Below are 16,197 nucleotides of genomic sequence, written 5' to 3' on the forward strand. Positions count from 1 at the left end.
CGTGTTAGACCTGGAATTTCAAGTGATAGAATAAGATGCACCTGCAATACTTGGAAGATCAGCTTGTCTGCAAATGAGCTTAATACAGAGAATATTCAAGCTTGAACAAAGGACAGAGACTGACATTTTGAGTGAATATGAAGATTTATTCACTGGACCTGGATGTGTCCCGGGAGTTCATCACATACAAATAGACCCAGAAGTCACACCAGTGGTTCAGTCACCCAGAAAAGTGGCATGGATGTCATCAGGCAAACTGAACCTACTGAAAGGGTAAACAACTTGGTGACAATCGTGAAGCCAAACAAATTACAGGTATGCATGGACCCACAGGATCTAAACAAAGCCATCAAGAGAGAACATTATATTTTGCGTACCATTTAAGAGGTAGTTTCTGAAATGCCTAATGCCAAGGTATTTTCAGTAGTTGATGCAAACCAAGGATTCTGGCAAATCCAACTGGATGAAGAGAGCTCCCGACTCTGCACGTTCAATGAGCCGTTTGGGAGGTATTCATTCAAGAGACTGCTGTTCGGAACCGCGTCCGCTCCAGAGGTGTTCCAGAGGTGCCTCACCCAGCATTTGGAAGGTGTCATAAACATCATGGATGACATTCTTGTCTGGGGTGATGACACCAAACAGCACGACCGGAGACTGAGACAGCTACTAGACAGACTGAGAAGCATCAACTTGAAACTGAAAGTGCAAAATCAGAATGACAGAAACTCGCTAAATTGGACATGTGTTGAACAAAGGCCTGAAACCAGACTCTGAAAAGGTCAGAGAAATACAAGAAATGCCAGAGCCAGAGGACAAAGCAGCACTTCAGAGGTTAATGGGAATGTTGAAGTATCTCGCAAAGTTCATCTGAAATCTCTCAGATATCAGCACACCACTGACACACAACTGCTGGAAAGAGACATTCAGTGGTGTTGAGAGACTTCACAGTAACAGCTTTAAAAGCTTGAAAACACTTGGCAGCCAGTGTTAAAGTACTACGGTGTAAATAAAAATATAAACAGTGACACTAACTGTGGATGCCAGCTCAGAAGGCTTGGGAGCTGTGATCCTGCATGATGGTCAGCCAATCGCATATGGGTCAAGATCCCTCAGACTGTCAAAAGAGAGACGCTCAAATTGAAAAAGAGCTACTGGTGATGGTGTATGACTGTGAGAAGTTTTATCAGTACCTGTATGGAAACCAGATCCAGGTGGAGTCAGACCACAAGCCCTTGGAAACAATCTTCCAGAAGTTGCTCCAGAAAACACCAGCCAGACTGCAAAGAAAGCTGATTAAAATACATTGATACTGTCTACATGTGACATACAAACCAGGAAAGGAGATGCATATCACTGATGCACTGAGCTAAGCATACCTGAAGGAACAGATAAAGAAATTGCTGGATGGTGAGCTGGATGTAATGTACATCGCTCATCAACTTCCTGTTTCAGAAGAGAAATGGCAGCAATTCAAAAGAGCAACAGCATAGCTGTTTAAAGTTGGTGAGGGAGATAAAAATCTCCAACTTCAACAATTTTTGCAATTCATTCCAGTCACAGGCAGCAGAGAACTGGAAGGAAAGGCTGCCAAATGAGGTGCTTTAGGGATGATCAGTGAGATACACTTGCTGGAGCGCGTGCTACGGGTGGGTGTTGCCATCGTGACCAGTGAACTGAGATAATGCGGAGCTTTACCTAGGATGGACTTGTAGATGACCTGGAGCCAGTGGGTCTGGCGACAAATGTAGCGAGGGCCAGCCGACTAGAGCATACAGGTCACAGTGGTGGGTGGTATAAGGTGCTTTAGTAACAAAACGGATGGCACTGTGATAAACTGCATCCAGTTTGCTGAGTAGACTATTGGAAGCTATTTTGTAGATGACATCGCCGAAGTCGAGGATCGGTAGGATAGTCAGTTTTACTAGGGTAAAGTTAAACATAATGGAGTACCGTGATTAATGGACAGTCCAGCAGGCATCAGCTATGTAGCCAAGTGATTTATAGTGTCCAGGGGGCAGCAGTAGATGGAACAGGGAAGCCGCCACTACATAGCGACACAGCGTTTAAAGTTAGTAGCCCGAGGCTAGTAAGAGCGTCTGCTCCGACAGAGGCCGGTTGAAGGCACAGCGGATGGAGTATTCGTCGGCAGACCAGTCGTGGTGGTGCGGCGGGGCGCCGTGTCGACAGAGAATCCAAGCCAGATGGCGAAAGAGGTATTGTAGAATTTAGTTTGCTAGCCGGGAGATGCGCCTGGCTCACGGCTAACTGGTGCTAGCTTCGTGGCAGTGGCGTTGGCCACTAGCCAATAGGTAGCAGCGGTGATCCGGTGCCAAGGTCCAGAGTTTACACCAAGGATCCGGTGGAGTATTGGGCTCTAGCCGTGTATGAGTGGGGTTCGGGTGAACAGCTGAGTAGGCCGGGAGGTGGGCCTCAGGGATAGCTTCGGTACTGGGTGCCACGGTGAGTGCACGCTAGCTGTGAGCTAGCTAGCTGCAAGTTGTGAGCTAGCTGTGAAGATCAGAAGTAGTGGTCCAGGGATTACGGCAGGAATCCGGCGTTGTTGTGGAGAGACAGTCCGATACTGGTAGACTAGCGAGTATTATCCAGGCTAAAAACAGGGCTGGTATCTGTGCAGAAGATAAAAGCCGCTAGCAGTGGCTAAAAATGACTAAATAGCTTGTAGCTAATTAGCTGGTTAGCTTCTGGAGGTTCTTGAATGTGTTATAAAATTGAAAATCATAGCGATTCCGTATCACATTGGGTGAGGCAGGTTACCGGAAGGTATAATCGAATTAAAAATCGAAAAGAGATTGAAAAAATAATTATTATATACAAAAAAATACGAAAAATACAAAAGTACACGAGAGGACAAACAAACACGTCTTCACTGCTACGCCATCTTGGATCTAGTGATATCCTTGTCTCATCACGCACTAGCGACTCCTGTGGCGGGCCGGGCGCTGTGCACAGTGTTTCCTCCGACACATTGGTGTGGCTGGCTTCCGGGTTGGATGTGCGTTGTGTTAAGAAGCAGTGTGGCTTGGTTGGATTGTGTTTCGGAGGACGCATGGCTCTCGACCTTCGTCTCTCCCGAGCCCGTACGGGAGTTGTAGCAATTGGATACCATGAAAAAGTGGGTAAAAAAAATGTTAAAAAGTGATGGACAGACATAGGGTTGGAAACTTTCCGGTAAATTTCCAGAATGAATTTTTCACCTCACTTTGTCCCGGTCGAGAGGGGATTCTGTTAAACCAATGAAATGACGTCATGATCTGTATATAAACTGTTGCTCTTGGTTAAGTGGCAGCGCGCTCCGACAATAAATTATGTTACCTATTATTGAAAAGACTGGTCTCCATCTATTTTATGCAAACAAGAATCTTACAAATTCTCATAAAATAGATTAAGGGTTTTCAATTAATGAAAGAACATTGGCATAATTAAATTACAGTAACAGCTAATCAGGTAAATAATTAACTAGAAAGTTGGGGCACCACGAAATAATGTTTATAGAGCTGTTATCTTCCGAATAAACTCTTAAAGACCTGGTCAATCTTTTACGTCAGTAGCAGTCAATATTTAATCCTCACCTTATTTTGTCTCATCTGAAAGTTGTAAATCCTGGTTAACAAGTTGAATCAGCAAAACATTTGGTTTAATTATTTATTTACTAAATACCTAACTAATCACACAGAATTACATATACACAATGAATCATACATTGATGGACCTGGTGAACGGAGCCGATATAGTGGCTGGTTACACAAAGAAAAGGGGGGATTTGAGTGAAAGAGCGGGAAGACTGAGGAGCAAAAAAGGTTGTGTCTCTATCGGTCCGTAGGCAGCTTTGCTATCGTAAATACAGTATCTTATGCATTCTAAATAACCGCCCATTTGAAAAAGGAGAATGCAATAAATATTTACTCTGAGCTGCGCTTCGATTGGTTGGTCGTAGATGGGAGGCCGGGTTGTCCTTTGAAGAATGTCTGATGGTAGAATGGATACTTGGTATATTTAAAAAATATATTTTTTAGCCTCAGCTTCAACATACTCTCCTGCAACCTGCCTCACCCAATGTGGTATGGATCTGCTATTTTCTATACTTTAGAACCGGAACTCCCAAAAGAAGCTAGCCAGCTAACTAGCTACTAGTCAGTTATCCACTGCTAGCGGTCATCAGCTAACCTTTGCAAGGAGTTTACCAGGCTGTCTGCACAGCGCGATTCAACCCAGAGCATACCAGACTGCTTTTTCTCCACATCTCTGGTTTCCTACTGCAAGCTCTGAACATTTTCACCTGGATCATCGGAGCTAGCTAGCTGCTATCCGAGTGGCTACCCCCTGGATAACGTCTCTGTCCCGAAGCAAGCACCAGTGAGCCTGGAACTAGCCTCGTGCTAGGCCCATCTCCCGGCTAGCTGAAGAGGCCCATCAGCCACTCCTTGGGCTACTATACATATTATGCCAATTGGCCTGGACCCCTTTTTCTGCAGACACGGAGCCCCTCCGATCCCAGGATCCTGATCCCTAGCTACTCTGTTGACAGTTTGACAAGAACACGTCGAACTAGTTCTTAATTGTTTACAAACAAATTATTGAATGTGGTAGAAAGCACAACAGCTACCTAGTTAGCTCAACTGATGTGGCTTGCCAAAAAGGACTTGTTTTGAAAGCTGGATAATCTTATCCTCTGAGGCTTTAAAAGTGTTCTTACACTATGATTTTGAACATTCAAAGCAACTGGGAAACGTCCATGGCATTCATTGTTGTCATCTTAACTTGCTACATAACTTCTGAGTGATAGGAAGCACGAGCATTACCAATCAGCCTACACCACGGTGCACACACCCATTGTTAATGACAACTAGCGTAGCCATGTCAGCAAATCACTGCTGTCTGAACACATACTGCAGTTTACTTTGTGAACAAGGGTTTTGGCATAGCCAGTCTCACGCAACATATTGTCACACTTAACTGTATATACTGTAACTTAATGTTATAAAAAAAATAGTCTAGAGACCACTGGTGATAAACTAGGTTACATATGGAATTACTAGGCATTGTCCTCGGGGTACGTCTCATGAGAGTTAACGTCAGGTCTGGCATTCTATCACAATGTGATTTCTAATGACTTTCTATCTTCATTTACAACAAACAGGAACACATTTCTCATCCTGGAAGTCAATGGCACGGCACTCACTAATAATACAACAATAATACAGGCACTGATAGCAGTAAGGAAACAAAGTGAATGTCATTTTTATTGCGGCAAGAACAGATCAAAAAGATATGTGGTGGTTTGGGTCAGAGGTGCCACAAAATTAAACAAGTGGCTGAGTCACAGTTGTGACCCACAGCCCTAAACCATCACGGAGGTCAAACTGAGGTCTCCATCCACCTCCAGAACGTTGACCTGCTGAAGGAGGGTGTGGCGGTGTTTGTAGGTGCTCGTCTGATTCCCGTTGACCACTATCTTGTAGCACTGAGCCTCACAGGTAATAGACAGCTGAAAATACAAAACTAGCCTTATTAGTACTCCGTCTCTGATATAGAGAGAGAAACAGTCCGGAACCTTTAAAGTGGATCATCTCTCTAACCAGCGTCATGCCATTGTCTGAGTGACTAAACCATCAAGGAACTCTGTATCAGGAAAGGGCTTGAGTGGCATGCTTTGGGTCGAAACAAGAAATAATTATTCATCCTTGAAACTAGGAACGTATAAAAGCTGCTTCGTGTTCATGGTGGGTAGTTACCGTGAAGGCCTGGCCCCTGTGGAAGGGCATTCCACCAGAGCGCTCCTCCTTTCCCCATTGGTCCCTCAGCCTGCTGTTGCGTACCACTAGGGTCTCGTCAAATCGGGGGTTGTAGTGCAGCACAATCTCAGAGTTGCAGAGTAGGTTAACATTAAACCTATAGGCAAGGAGAAAAGGATAAGATCAGTGTTGGTGAGAAACCATGACAGGAGAACTGCTATAGTTGCACCCTCCAGGATGTTTTGTAAGCCTATCTCTTTCTAAGCCAAGGGGTCATTGACACACACTTTCAATACCACGCAAATGAGGAACTAGAATTGCTAAAGTTCTTCTATACTTTTTTTTCTAAGGGGAACCACTTTAAAAGATATAAAATCATATTATAATTGTGCCTATAACTCCAGGGGAAGTGAATGTCTCACTGTGGTTCCCCTTTACAGTAAAGACAATAAGACAGGATCAGACCTATTTGCATTGGGGTTAACCACTCCCTGGATGTTGATGGTGCGTCCAGGGTAGAGTCCACCATTGATCATGTTCTTGTATGGAACAGCCTGGATGAAAATTGAAGATTTGAATAAATCACTCATTATGACAGACATTGATGTGATACAGTAAGTAGAAGGTCATTTACAAAGAATGGTGGCTGGACATATGGAGGAGGAGCCTGTGAGGAGCAACAGGAGAGAGGGATCTTGACAGCATGTTGATTAATGTACTACACTTTCCTGTAAACAGGTTACTGTATATTTACTGTAGAAATCTGCCTAAAGACAATGACAGGGGTTACTCACATAACGATACAGTCACTGTACTGAATGAGGAAGTAAATCACTCTAAACTAAATATGAACTTTAGTGATCTTAAAATTCCCCATCACAGGCAATATCAGTAGTACTGAACATAAAACCAACATATAGAGACTGAAAGACAATGAAAGGAAAACAAATCACAGATCTGGCCCCAAAAATTATGAATCCGATAACCAAGAAGTGGTTGGCCAATAAATGATCATTAATGATTCAGATTAACTTACTGGACATCCCGGTTGCGCGGAAAATCCCGGTTGCGCGGGAAATCCCGGTTGCGCGGGAAATCCCGGTTGCGGGGGAAATCCCGGGTGAGAAGGGAATCCCGGTTGCGGGGGAAATCCTGGGTGAGAAGGGAATCCCGGTTGCGCCGGGAATCCCGGTTGCGCCGGAAATCCCGGATAAGAAGGGAATCCTGACTGGGCAGGAAAGGTGGGCTAAAAGATATTAAATCCCTTTAAAATCAGTGGAACTTACCTTCAAATTCTCTGTACATCTAATAAATGTGTTAGGTACTACTCACTGCAGGGTTCTGGAAGGCGATGGAGGTCACCTCCACTTTTCCCTCAACTGAGATGGTGTCCACTGCGTCAAACGGAATACGGTGCTTAAAGGTCATGAAATGTTTCCCATTCGCATTCAACTGAAGGCAGAGAACAGAGAACAACCATGAGCAGAGTCATTATGGACCTGAGGACAGTGAGTATTCCAAGTAAACCCATGAATTGAAATCCATTTTAACTCCTTAACAGACTAGCATAAATTGAGTCACACTGTAAAATAGATAAAAAGAGAATGATAGAATAACATAACATACAATTTCAAGAAAACAAGAGTGAACCACCATGTTAGATCATGAGTCACTGACTTCATTAAAATCATGGGGGAGCTCTGTAAGCATAATATTTTACAATCATTCACACAAACAGACGGAAAAGTTTATTGTGTAGTCGGAATGTACAGATGTAGGATCTTAATCTGATCCCTCTGTTTCTGAAAATGTTCCTACAAGCAAACTTTTAGTGTATTCAAGATTTACAAAAAAGTTTGTAATTTCCCTTTTAAAAATGACTTGATTTGTCCTAACAAAAAATGTATCAACCCAATTAATTATAATCCACATAATAATTCACATTTCTTGTTGCTGCGGGATTATTTTGTCTTAAATTAAGATCCTACATCTCTATACTCCATATACTATAGTATGGGAGGGTTTGGGTGACCTGGAAGCCGTCCCTCTGGACGGCAATCACGAGGCTGAAGCCAGAGCCATGCTGAAAGGGGGAATGCTGTTTCCGCTCCTCTGTCCCCCATCTGGACTGCTGCAAGGTGTTGGCCACCACATATCCAGGGTGACTGTCATATCGTGGGTTGAAGTGAAGGGCAATGTCCGCCCCTGCCCTAGAACCACACTGCAAATTCACATGGAACCTGAGCGAGAGAGAGAAACCGAGAGAGAGAGAGCGAGAGAGAGGGCGAGGGAGAGCATGTGGTTCCGGAGATGTTAACCTCTATGGGATCGGTGTCCCCCCGCGGGACGGTTGAGCTAACGTGTGCTAATGTGATTAGCATGACGTTGTAAGCAACAAGAACATTTCCCAGAACATAGACATCTCTTATATGGGAAGAAAGCTTAAATTCTTGTTCATCTAACTGCACTGTCCAATTTACAGTAGCTATTACAGTGAAAAAATACCATGCTATTGTTTGAGGAGAGTGCACAGTTATGTACTTGAAAATGTATCAATTGATCAATTAAGCACATTTGGGAAGACTTGATACAGCATTTTGAACAGTAATGCAATGGTTCATTGGATCAGTCTAACACTTTGCACATACACTGCTGCCATCTAGTGGCCAAAATCTAAAATTCTAGACTCCTAAGTTATTTATGGCCTTTCTCTTGCATTTCAAAGATGATGGATCAAAAAAGAGAAAATGCATGTTTTTTCTTTGTATTATCTTTTACCAGATCTAATGCGTTATATTCTCCTACATGAATTGCACATTTCCACAATCTTCAAAGTGTTTCCTTTCAAATGGTATCAAGAATATGCATATCCCTGCTTCAGGTCCTGAGCTACAGGCAGATAGATTTGGGTATGTCATTTTAGGTGAAAATTGAAAAAAAGGGTCTGATCGTTTTAAGCAGTTCTCCAAACAAGTTTTAAATCTGCACAGAAAATGTGTAGTATGCATTATCTAGACTAGAACGCAAACCCCTGAATCTCTGGAAGACAAAGAATGAGGAAATGTGTTAACAAAGTTTATATCGGTGAGTGGTGACCCACCTGTCTGCCCCATGGTGAAGTTTCCCAGTAATAGTGATAGTCTTCCCCTCCTGCAGCCCACCTTGGATAGTGCCGGTGAAAGGGAGTCTCTGCAACAGATAAACATAATCATTGATGATAAACGGAATAGAATAAGAATAGATAAAAGAGCTATTACAGTGCATCCAGACCCCTTCCCTTTTTCCACTGTTTGTTACGTTACAGCCTCATTCTAAAATGGATTCAATTAAATGTTTTCCTCATCACTCTACACACAACACCCCATAATGAAATGCTTGCAAAAGTATTAAAAATACACAACAGAAATACCTTATTTACATAAGTGTTCAGACCCTTTGCTATGAGACTTGAAATTAAGCTCAGGTGCATCCCATTTCCATTGAGATGCGTTTCTACAAGTCCACCTGTGGCAAATTCAATTGATTGAACATGATTTGGAAAAGCATACAACTGTCTATATAAGTTCCGACAGTTGCATGTCAGAGCAAAAACCAAGCCATGAGGTCGAGGGAATTGTCCGTAGAGATCCAAGACAGGATTGTGCCGAGGCACAGATCTGGGCAAGGGTACCAAAATATTACTGCAGCATTGAAGGTCCCCAAGAACACAGTGGCCTCCATCATTCTTAAAATGGAAGAAGTTTGGAACCACCAAGACTCTTCCTAGAGCTGGCCGCCCAGGCAAACTGAGCAATCGAGGGAGAAGGGCCTTGGTCAGGGAGGTAAACAAAAACCCGATGATCACTCTGACGGAGCTTGACAGTACCTCTGTGGAGATGGGAGAACCTACCAGTAGGACAACCATCTCTGAAGCACCACCAATCAGGCCTTTATGGTAGAGTGGCCAGACGGAAGCCACTCCTCGGTAAAAAGGCACACGACAGCCCGCTTGGAGTTTGCCAAAAGGCACCTAAAGGACTCAGACCATGAGAAACAAGATTTCAATCTTGGCTTCATCAGACGAGACACTCTTTGGCCTGAATGCCAAGCGTCATGTCTGGAGGAAACCTGGCACCATCCCTACGGTGAAGCATGGTGGTGGCAGCATCATGCTGTGGGGATTTTTTTCAGTGGCAGGGACTGGGAGACTAGTCAAGATCGAAGGAAAGATGAACGGAGCAAAGTACAGAGAGATCATTGATGAAAAACTGCTCCAGAGCACTCAGGAACCTCAGACTGAGGTGAAGGTTCACCTTCTAACAGGACAATGACCCTAAGCACACAGCCAAGACAATGCAGGAGTGGCTTCAGCCAGAGCCCTGAAGAGACCTGAAAATAGCTGTGCAGTGACACTCCCCATTCAACCTGAAAGAGCTTGAGAGGATTTGCAAAGAAGAATGGGGGAAACTTGAGGCTGTAATCACTGCCAAAGATGCTTCAACAAAGTACTGAGTAAAGGGTCTGACTACTTATGTACATTTTTTGCAAAAATGTCTGAACCTGTTTTTGCTTCGTCATTATGAGGTATTGAGTGTAGATTGCTGGGGAAAAAACAACAATTTAATCAATTTTAGGATAAGGCTGTAACGTAACAAAATTAGGAAAAAGTTAAGGGGTATCAATACTGTATGTAGGCTAGAGGCCATTGACTCGTTCCTCTTTACCTCCCTCCTGTCTCAGCCTCCAGTATTTATGCTGCAGTAGTTTGTGTCGGGGGGCTAGGGTCAGTTTGTTATATCTGGAGTACTTCTCCTGTCCTATCCGGTGTCCTGTGTGAATTTAAGTATGCCCTCTCGAATTCTCTCTCTCTGAGGATCTGAGCCCTAGGACCATGTCTCAGGACTACCTGACATGATGACTCCTTGCTGTCCCCAGTCCACCTGGCCGTGCTGCTGCTCCAGTTTCAACTGTTCTGCCTGTGATTATTATTATTTGACCATGCTGGTCATTTATGAACATTTGAACATCTTGGCCTTGTTCTGTTATAATCTCCACCTGGCACAGCCAGAAGAGGACTGGCCACCCCACATAGCCTGGTTCCTCTCTAGGTTTCTTCCTAGGTTTTGGCCTTTCTAGGGAGTTTTTCCTAGCCACCGTGCTTCTACACCTGCATTGCTTGCTGTTTGGGGTTTTAGGCTGGGTTTCTGTACAGCACTTTGAGATATCAGCTGATGTACGAAGGGCTTTATAAATACATTTGATTTGATTACTACATCCCGTATTACTACCTGTGTGATGATTAGTTGTATTTTGGGGGGTGATTTAAATATTGACTGGGTATCATCAAGTTGCCCACTCAGGAAAAACTTCAAACTGTAACCAGTGGCTGCAAAACTGGATCAGGTTGTCAGTCAACCTACCAGGGTAGTTACAAACAGCACAGGAATTAAATCTACATGTATTGATCCCATTTTTACTAACGCTGCAGATATTTGCTTTAAAGCAGTATCCAAATCCATAGGATGTAGTGATCACAATATAATAGCCATATCTAGGAAAACCAAAGTTCCAAAGGCTGGGCCTAATATAGTGTATAAGAGGTCATACAAGAAGTTTTGTAGTGATCCTAATCCTACTCGAGAGTGTGTGCCCTCAGACCTGGAGGGAAGCTAAAGTCATTCTGCTACCCAAGAATAGTAAAGCCCCCTTTACTGGCTCAAATAGCCGACCAATCAGACTGTAACCCTTAGTAAACTTCTGGAAAAAATTGTGTTTGACTAGATACAATGCTATTTCACAGTATAAAAATTGACAACAGAATTTCAGCATGCTTATAGGGAAAGACACTCAACAAGCACAGCACTTACACAAATGACTGATGATTGGCTGAGAGAAATTGATGATAAAATTATTGTGGGAGCCGTCTTCTTAGACTTCAGTGCAGCTTTTGACAGTATTGATCATAGTTTGCTGCTGGAAAAATGTATGTGTTATGGCTTTACGCCCCCTGCTATAATGTTATTATAATGTCTATTACTAAATCTTGTAATAAATCATGTGGAAAATTAGCAAATTGAGATGACTAACTGCTTGGAGTAACACTAGATTGTAAATTGCAATGGTCAAAACATATTGATGCAATAGTAGCTAAGATGGGGAGAAGTCTGTCTATAATAAAGTGCTGCTCTGCCTTCCTAACACTATCAACAAGGCAGGTCCTACAGGCCCTAGTTGTCGCACCTTGACTACTGTTCAGTCGTGTAGTCGGGTGCCACAAAAAAAGGACTTGGGAAAATTATAATTGGCTCAAAACAGGGCAGCACAGCTGGCCCTTGGATGTACACAAAGCTAATATTAATAATATGCGTGTCAATCTCTCCTGGCTGAAAGTGGAGGAGAGATAGACTTCATCACTACTTTTATTTATGAGAGGTATTGATTGACATGTTGACTGCACTGAGCTGTCTGTCTAAACTACTGGCACACAGCTCGGACACCCATTCATACACCCTCATAGATATCATCCTGACCAACCTGTCCTCTAAATACACCTCTGCTGTCTTCAACCAGGATGTCAGCGATCACTGCCTCATTGCCTGTGTCCGTAATGGGTCCGCGGTCAAACGACCACCCCTCATCACAATCAAATGCTCCCTAAAACACTTCAGCAAGTAGACCTTCCTAATTGACCTGACCAAGATATCCTGGAAAGATAGACTTCATTCCGTCAGTTGAGGATGCCTGGTTATTATTTAAAAGTGCTTTCCTCACCATCTTTAATAAGCATACCCCATTCAAAAAAAGATAGAACCAGGAAAAGATATAGCCCTTGGTTCACTCCAGACCTGACTGCCCTTGACCAGCACAAAAACATCCTGTGTGTCACGTTCTGACCATCGTTCGTGTGTGTTTTCCTTGTTTTAGTGTTGGTCAGGACGTGAGCTGGGTGGGCATTCTATGTTGTGTGTCTGGTTTGTTTATTTCTATGTTTGGCCTGATATGGTTCTCAATCAGAGGCAGGTGTTAGTCATTGTATCTGATTGGGAACCATATTTAGGTAGCCTGTTTTGTGTTGGATTTTGTGGGTGATTGTTCCTGTCTTTGTGGCACCAGATAGGACTGTTTCGGTCATTCACGTTTCTTGTTTTGTAGATAGTTGTATTTTCATCTTTATTAAAGATGTACAAAAATAACCACGCTGCATTTTGGTCAGCCTCTCTTTCACCAGAAGAAAACCGTTACACTGTGGCGTACTGCATTAGCATCGAAAAGCCCCCGCAATATGCAACTTTTCAGGGAAGTTAGGAACTTAACGGCAGACTCAACAGCCTTGGTTTCTCAAATGACTGCATCGCCTGGTTCACCAACTACTTCTCAGATAGAGTTCAGTGTGTCAAATCGGAGGGCCTCTTGTCTGGACATTCTCTATGGGGGTGCCACAGGGTTCAATTCTCGGGTCGACTCTTTTCTCTGTATACATCAATGATGTCACTCTTTCGGCTGGTGATTCTCTGAGCCACTTATACGCAGACGACACCATTCTCTATACTTCTGGCCCTTCTTTGGACACTGTGTTAACTAACCATACAACTCTCCATCAGTGGCTTCCAACTGCTCTTAAATGCAAGTAAAACTAAATGCATGCTCTTCCACCGATCGCTGCCCGCACCTGCCCGCCCGCCTAACATCACTACTCTGGACGGTTCTGACTTAGGGATTTGTAGTTGTCCACATATTCTAGGTGTCTGGCTAGACTGTAAACTCTCCTTCTAGACTCATATTAAGCATCTCAAATCCAAAATAAAATCTAGAATTGGCTTCCTATTTCACAACAAAGCATCCTTCACTCATCCTGCCAAACATACCCTCGTAAAACTGACTATCCTACCGATCCCGGACTTCGATGTCATTTACAAAATAGCCTCCAACACTCTACTCAGCAAATTGGATGCAGTCTGTCACAGTACCATTTGTTTCGTCACCAAAGCCCCATATACTACCCACCACTGTGACCTGTATGCTCTCGTTGGCTGACCCTCGCTTCATATTCGTCACCAAACCCACTGGCTCCAGGTCATCTAAGTCCTTGCTAGGTAAAGCCCCGCCTTATCTCAGCTCACTGGTCACCATAGCAGCACCCACCCGTAGCACACGCTCCAGCAGGTATATTTCACGGGTCACCCCCAAAGAACATTTCTCCTTTGGCCACCTTTCCTTCCAGTTCTCTGCTGCCAATGACTGGAATGAATTGCAAAATATATATATAAAAAAAAATAATAATAATTAAAAAAAATTAAAAAATAAAAAAAATCACTGAAGCTGGAGACTCCTATCTCCCTCACTATCTTTAAGCATCAGCTATCAGAGCAGCTTACAGATCATTGCACCTGTACATAGCCCATCTATAAATAGCCCAGCCAACTACCTCATCCCCATATTATTTTATTAGGTTTTTTAGCTCCTTTGCACCCCGGTATCTCTACTTGCACATTCATCTTCTGCACATCTATCACATTGTTCATTTGCGAAATTGTAATTATTAAGTACTTAGGACTAACAATTATACTTAGATAAATATTAAAGAAAAGGGTAAACACTGGACTGAACCCCCTAATTGTCAAAATAATACTAATGTACAACAATATTGACGAGACGTAAGAGGTTAGGCAATATGGGTGTATTTCCACTGCATACTTAGGTGTGTAATTGACATGACCAAGGAGCTATTGAAATGTAAAACTATGAAAAATGTACGTTACACCGCGTGATTTTACAGTACACAAACAAGAGTGTGAAATATAGAAGGGTACATTCTGCACCATGTTTGAAGTCAGGAGCTATTGAAATTTTACATTTTGAAAAATTCATGTAAAATCTTGTGAGATGAAAATTGACAAACTAAAGGGTGTGCAATATAGAAGAGTAGTCAGTGGCCATTCTGAACCTTGTTTGAAGTCATTAGGTCACATGACCAAGGAGCTATTGAAATTCAAAAATGTAAATAAATCATTTAAAATAGTGTGAGATGTAAATTTACAAAAAAAAAAGTGCGCAATGTGTGTCTATGCCATCGGGTTAACGAGAACCCGTTTTGAAAGTTTTAGGAGTAATGGGTAAATAGCTATTGTAATTTGAAAATGTTGATTTGTCACTATGTTGACGGTCCCTAACTGCTGCTGGTGGACGTAAGACTACAGGCGAATATCCATCGAATATTCAACCTGAAACTTTCTTTACCTCGGTGAGGGCACACATTGTGTTGTGAACGTATTAAGTTGTTTTAAAATGGTATAAATTGCCTTAATTTTGCTGGACCCCAGGAAGAGTGGCTGCTGCTTTGGCAGCCGCTAATGGGGAACCATAATAAATACAAATTAATAGGAGTAAGTCTACATAACGGTGTACACGAGACATTCACTGTCGCCTAATAAGATAAATATTACATTTGCACAATAGCATGAATTGATACTATGAATGTCTAGCTATGCATCTATTGATTTTAGCATTACATCTGTGAACGGAACATGTCAGACTAAAACTGGCTAAATAATGTAGATTACTGAGCGGAGGGCGCACATTATGATTACCAGATGTGACCGTATGCACACGCCCAACTCTCAAAGTTAAACATAAAGTACATCTACATTTTAAATACACAACAAATCACATAAATGCGTATAATAAACATACCGGATTATGAAAAGGTTCTTGGTTATAAAATGCCATTTCTTCAAATCGCAGTCAGTCGAAGCGTCTTTCTTCTCAGTTGCTCAACGCTCTCCTCTCAGTGATGATAGAATTTCAGAGATGTTCAGTTTCGTTTTTTCATGCGTTGAAGGGGGCGGAGGAGGAAGTAAGTAACAATGTGGCCAAGTTTAAAATGTCCTCGTTACAGTTAGGGGTTTTAACCTAAGGAATACATCTGTCGAATACATGTATATATGCTGCAGTTGCGCGTTATCGGACCTTACTTGGTAGGCCTACACAGACTAGTCAAGAGACGATACGCGCCTATATATTCTTATGCTTTTTTAATCATTAACCAGCAATCACTCACAGTCAGGTGATGTTGTCGGGAAGATGAGCCAAAGTTGGACAAAGTTTGCTGTGTGTAGATGTCAGTTTGTCTCCTTGCACGCTAACATCACCATGGAAAATGTAATCCTAATGGAACCTTTTTCATTTCAAATAATTTCTTATTCTATATCCGAATTAATTGCCCTATTGACACCTCAAAGCGAGAACTAACTGTAGGTTACAACTGTTCTTTAGCCTACTGAGGAAGGCAGGGGTACAGAACAATGGTGTTTGTTTTTATGCTGCTTTTGTAAGAAATTGGGAGGTGGTATTTACCAATTGTGCAGTCATAAATACTAGTTGGATGCATTCAAGTGCTTTAGTTGAGAAACGCTGATTGGATAATGGCCAACAAGCTGGGTAAACAAAAAATACAGCTATCATGCTT

The 16,197-nt window shown here is 42.6% G+C and overlaps 1 protein-coding gene across 4 annotated transcripts; it reads right to left on the reverse strand.

Moving 5' to 3' along the window:
• Positions 1–125: 125 nt before the first annotated feature.
• On the reverse strand, positions 126–15,724 carry LOC115141929 (galectin-9B-like). 4 transcript variants are annotated; one of them, XR_003865423.2, is made up of 9 exons: positions 15,423–15,723; positions 8,854–8,942; positions 7,786–7,993; positions 7,086–7,205; positions 6,790–6,999; positions 6,219–6,307; positions 5,754–5,910; positions 378–1,277; positions 126–265 (listed from the first exon to the last, which is right to left on the reverse strand). XR_003865423.2 is itself a non-coding variant. In XM_029681342.2 (9 exons), the coding sequence occupies exons 1-8, from the start codon at positions 15,456–15,458 to the stop codon at positions 1,218–1,220; spliced, it is 969 nt and encodes a 322-aa protein (XP_029537202.1). In that variant the 5' UTR covers positions 15,459–15,724; the 3' UTR covers positions 126–1,114; positions 1,191–1,217. The 4 variants fall into 4 exon arrangements, 3 of the variants coding, with proteins under 3 accessions (XP_029537202.1, XP_029537200.1, XP_029537199.1); XM_029681342.2 differs by having other exon boundaries at positions 126–1,114; positions 1,191–1,277; positions 15,423–15,724; XM_029681340.2 differs by lacking the exons at positions 126–265; positions 378–1,277 and adding an exon at positions 3,650–5,506 and having other exon boundaries at positions 6,790–6,981; positions 15,423–15,715.
• Positions 15,725–16,197: the final 473 nt, after the last annotated feature.

The sequence above is a fragment of the Oncorhynchus nerka genome, linkage group LG14 (assembly GCF_034236695.1).
Source record: "Oncorhynchus nerka isolate Pitt River linkage group LG14, Oner_Uvic_2.0, whole genome shotgun sequence".
NCBI classification, from domain to species: domain Eukaryota; kingdom Metazoa; phylum Chordata; class Actinopteri; order Salmoniformes; family Salmonidae; genus Oncorhynchus; species Oncorhynchus nerka.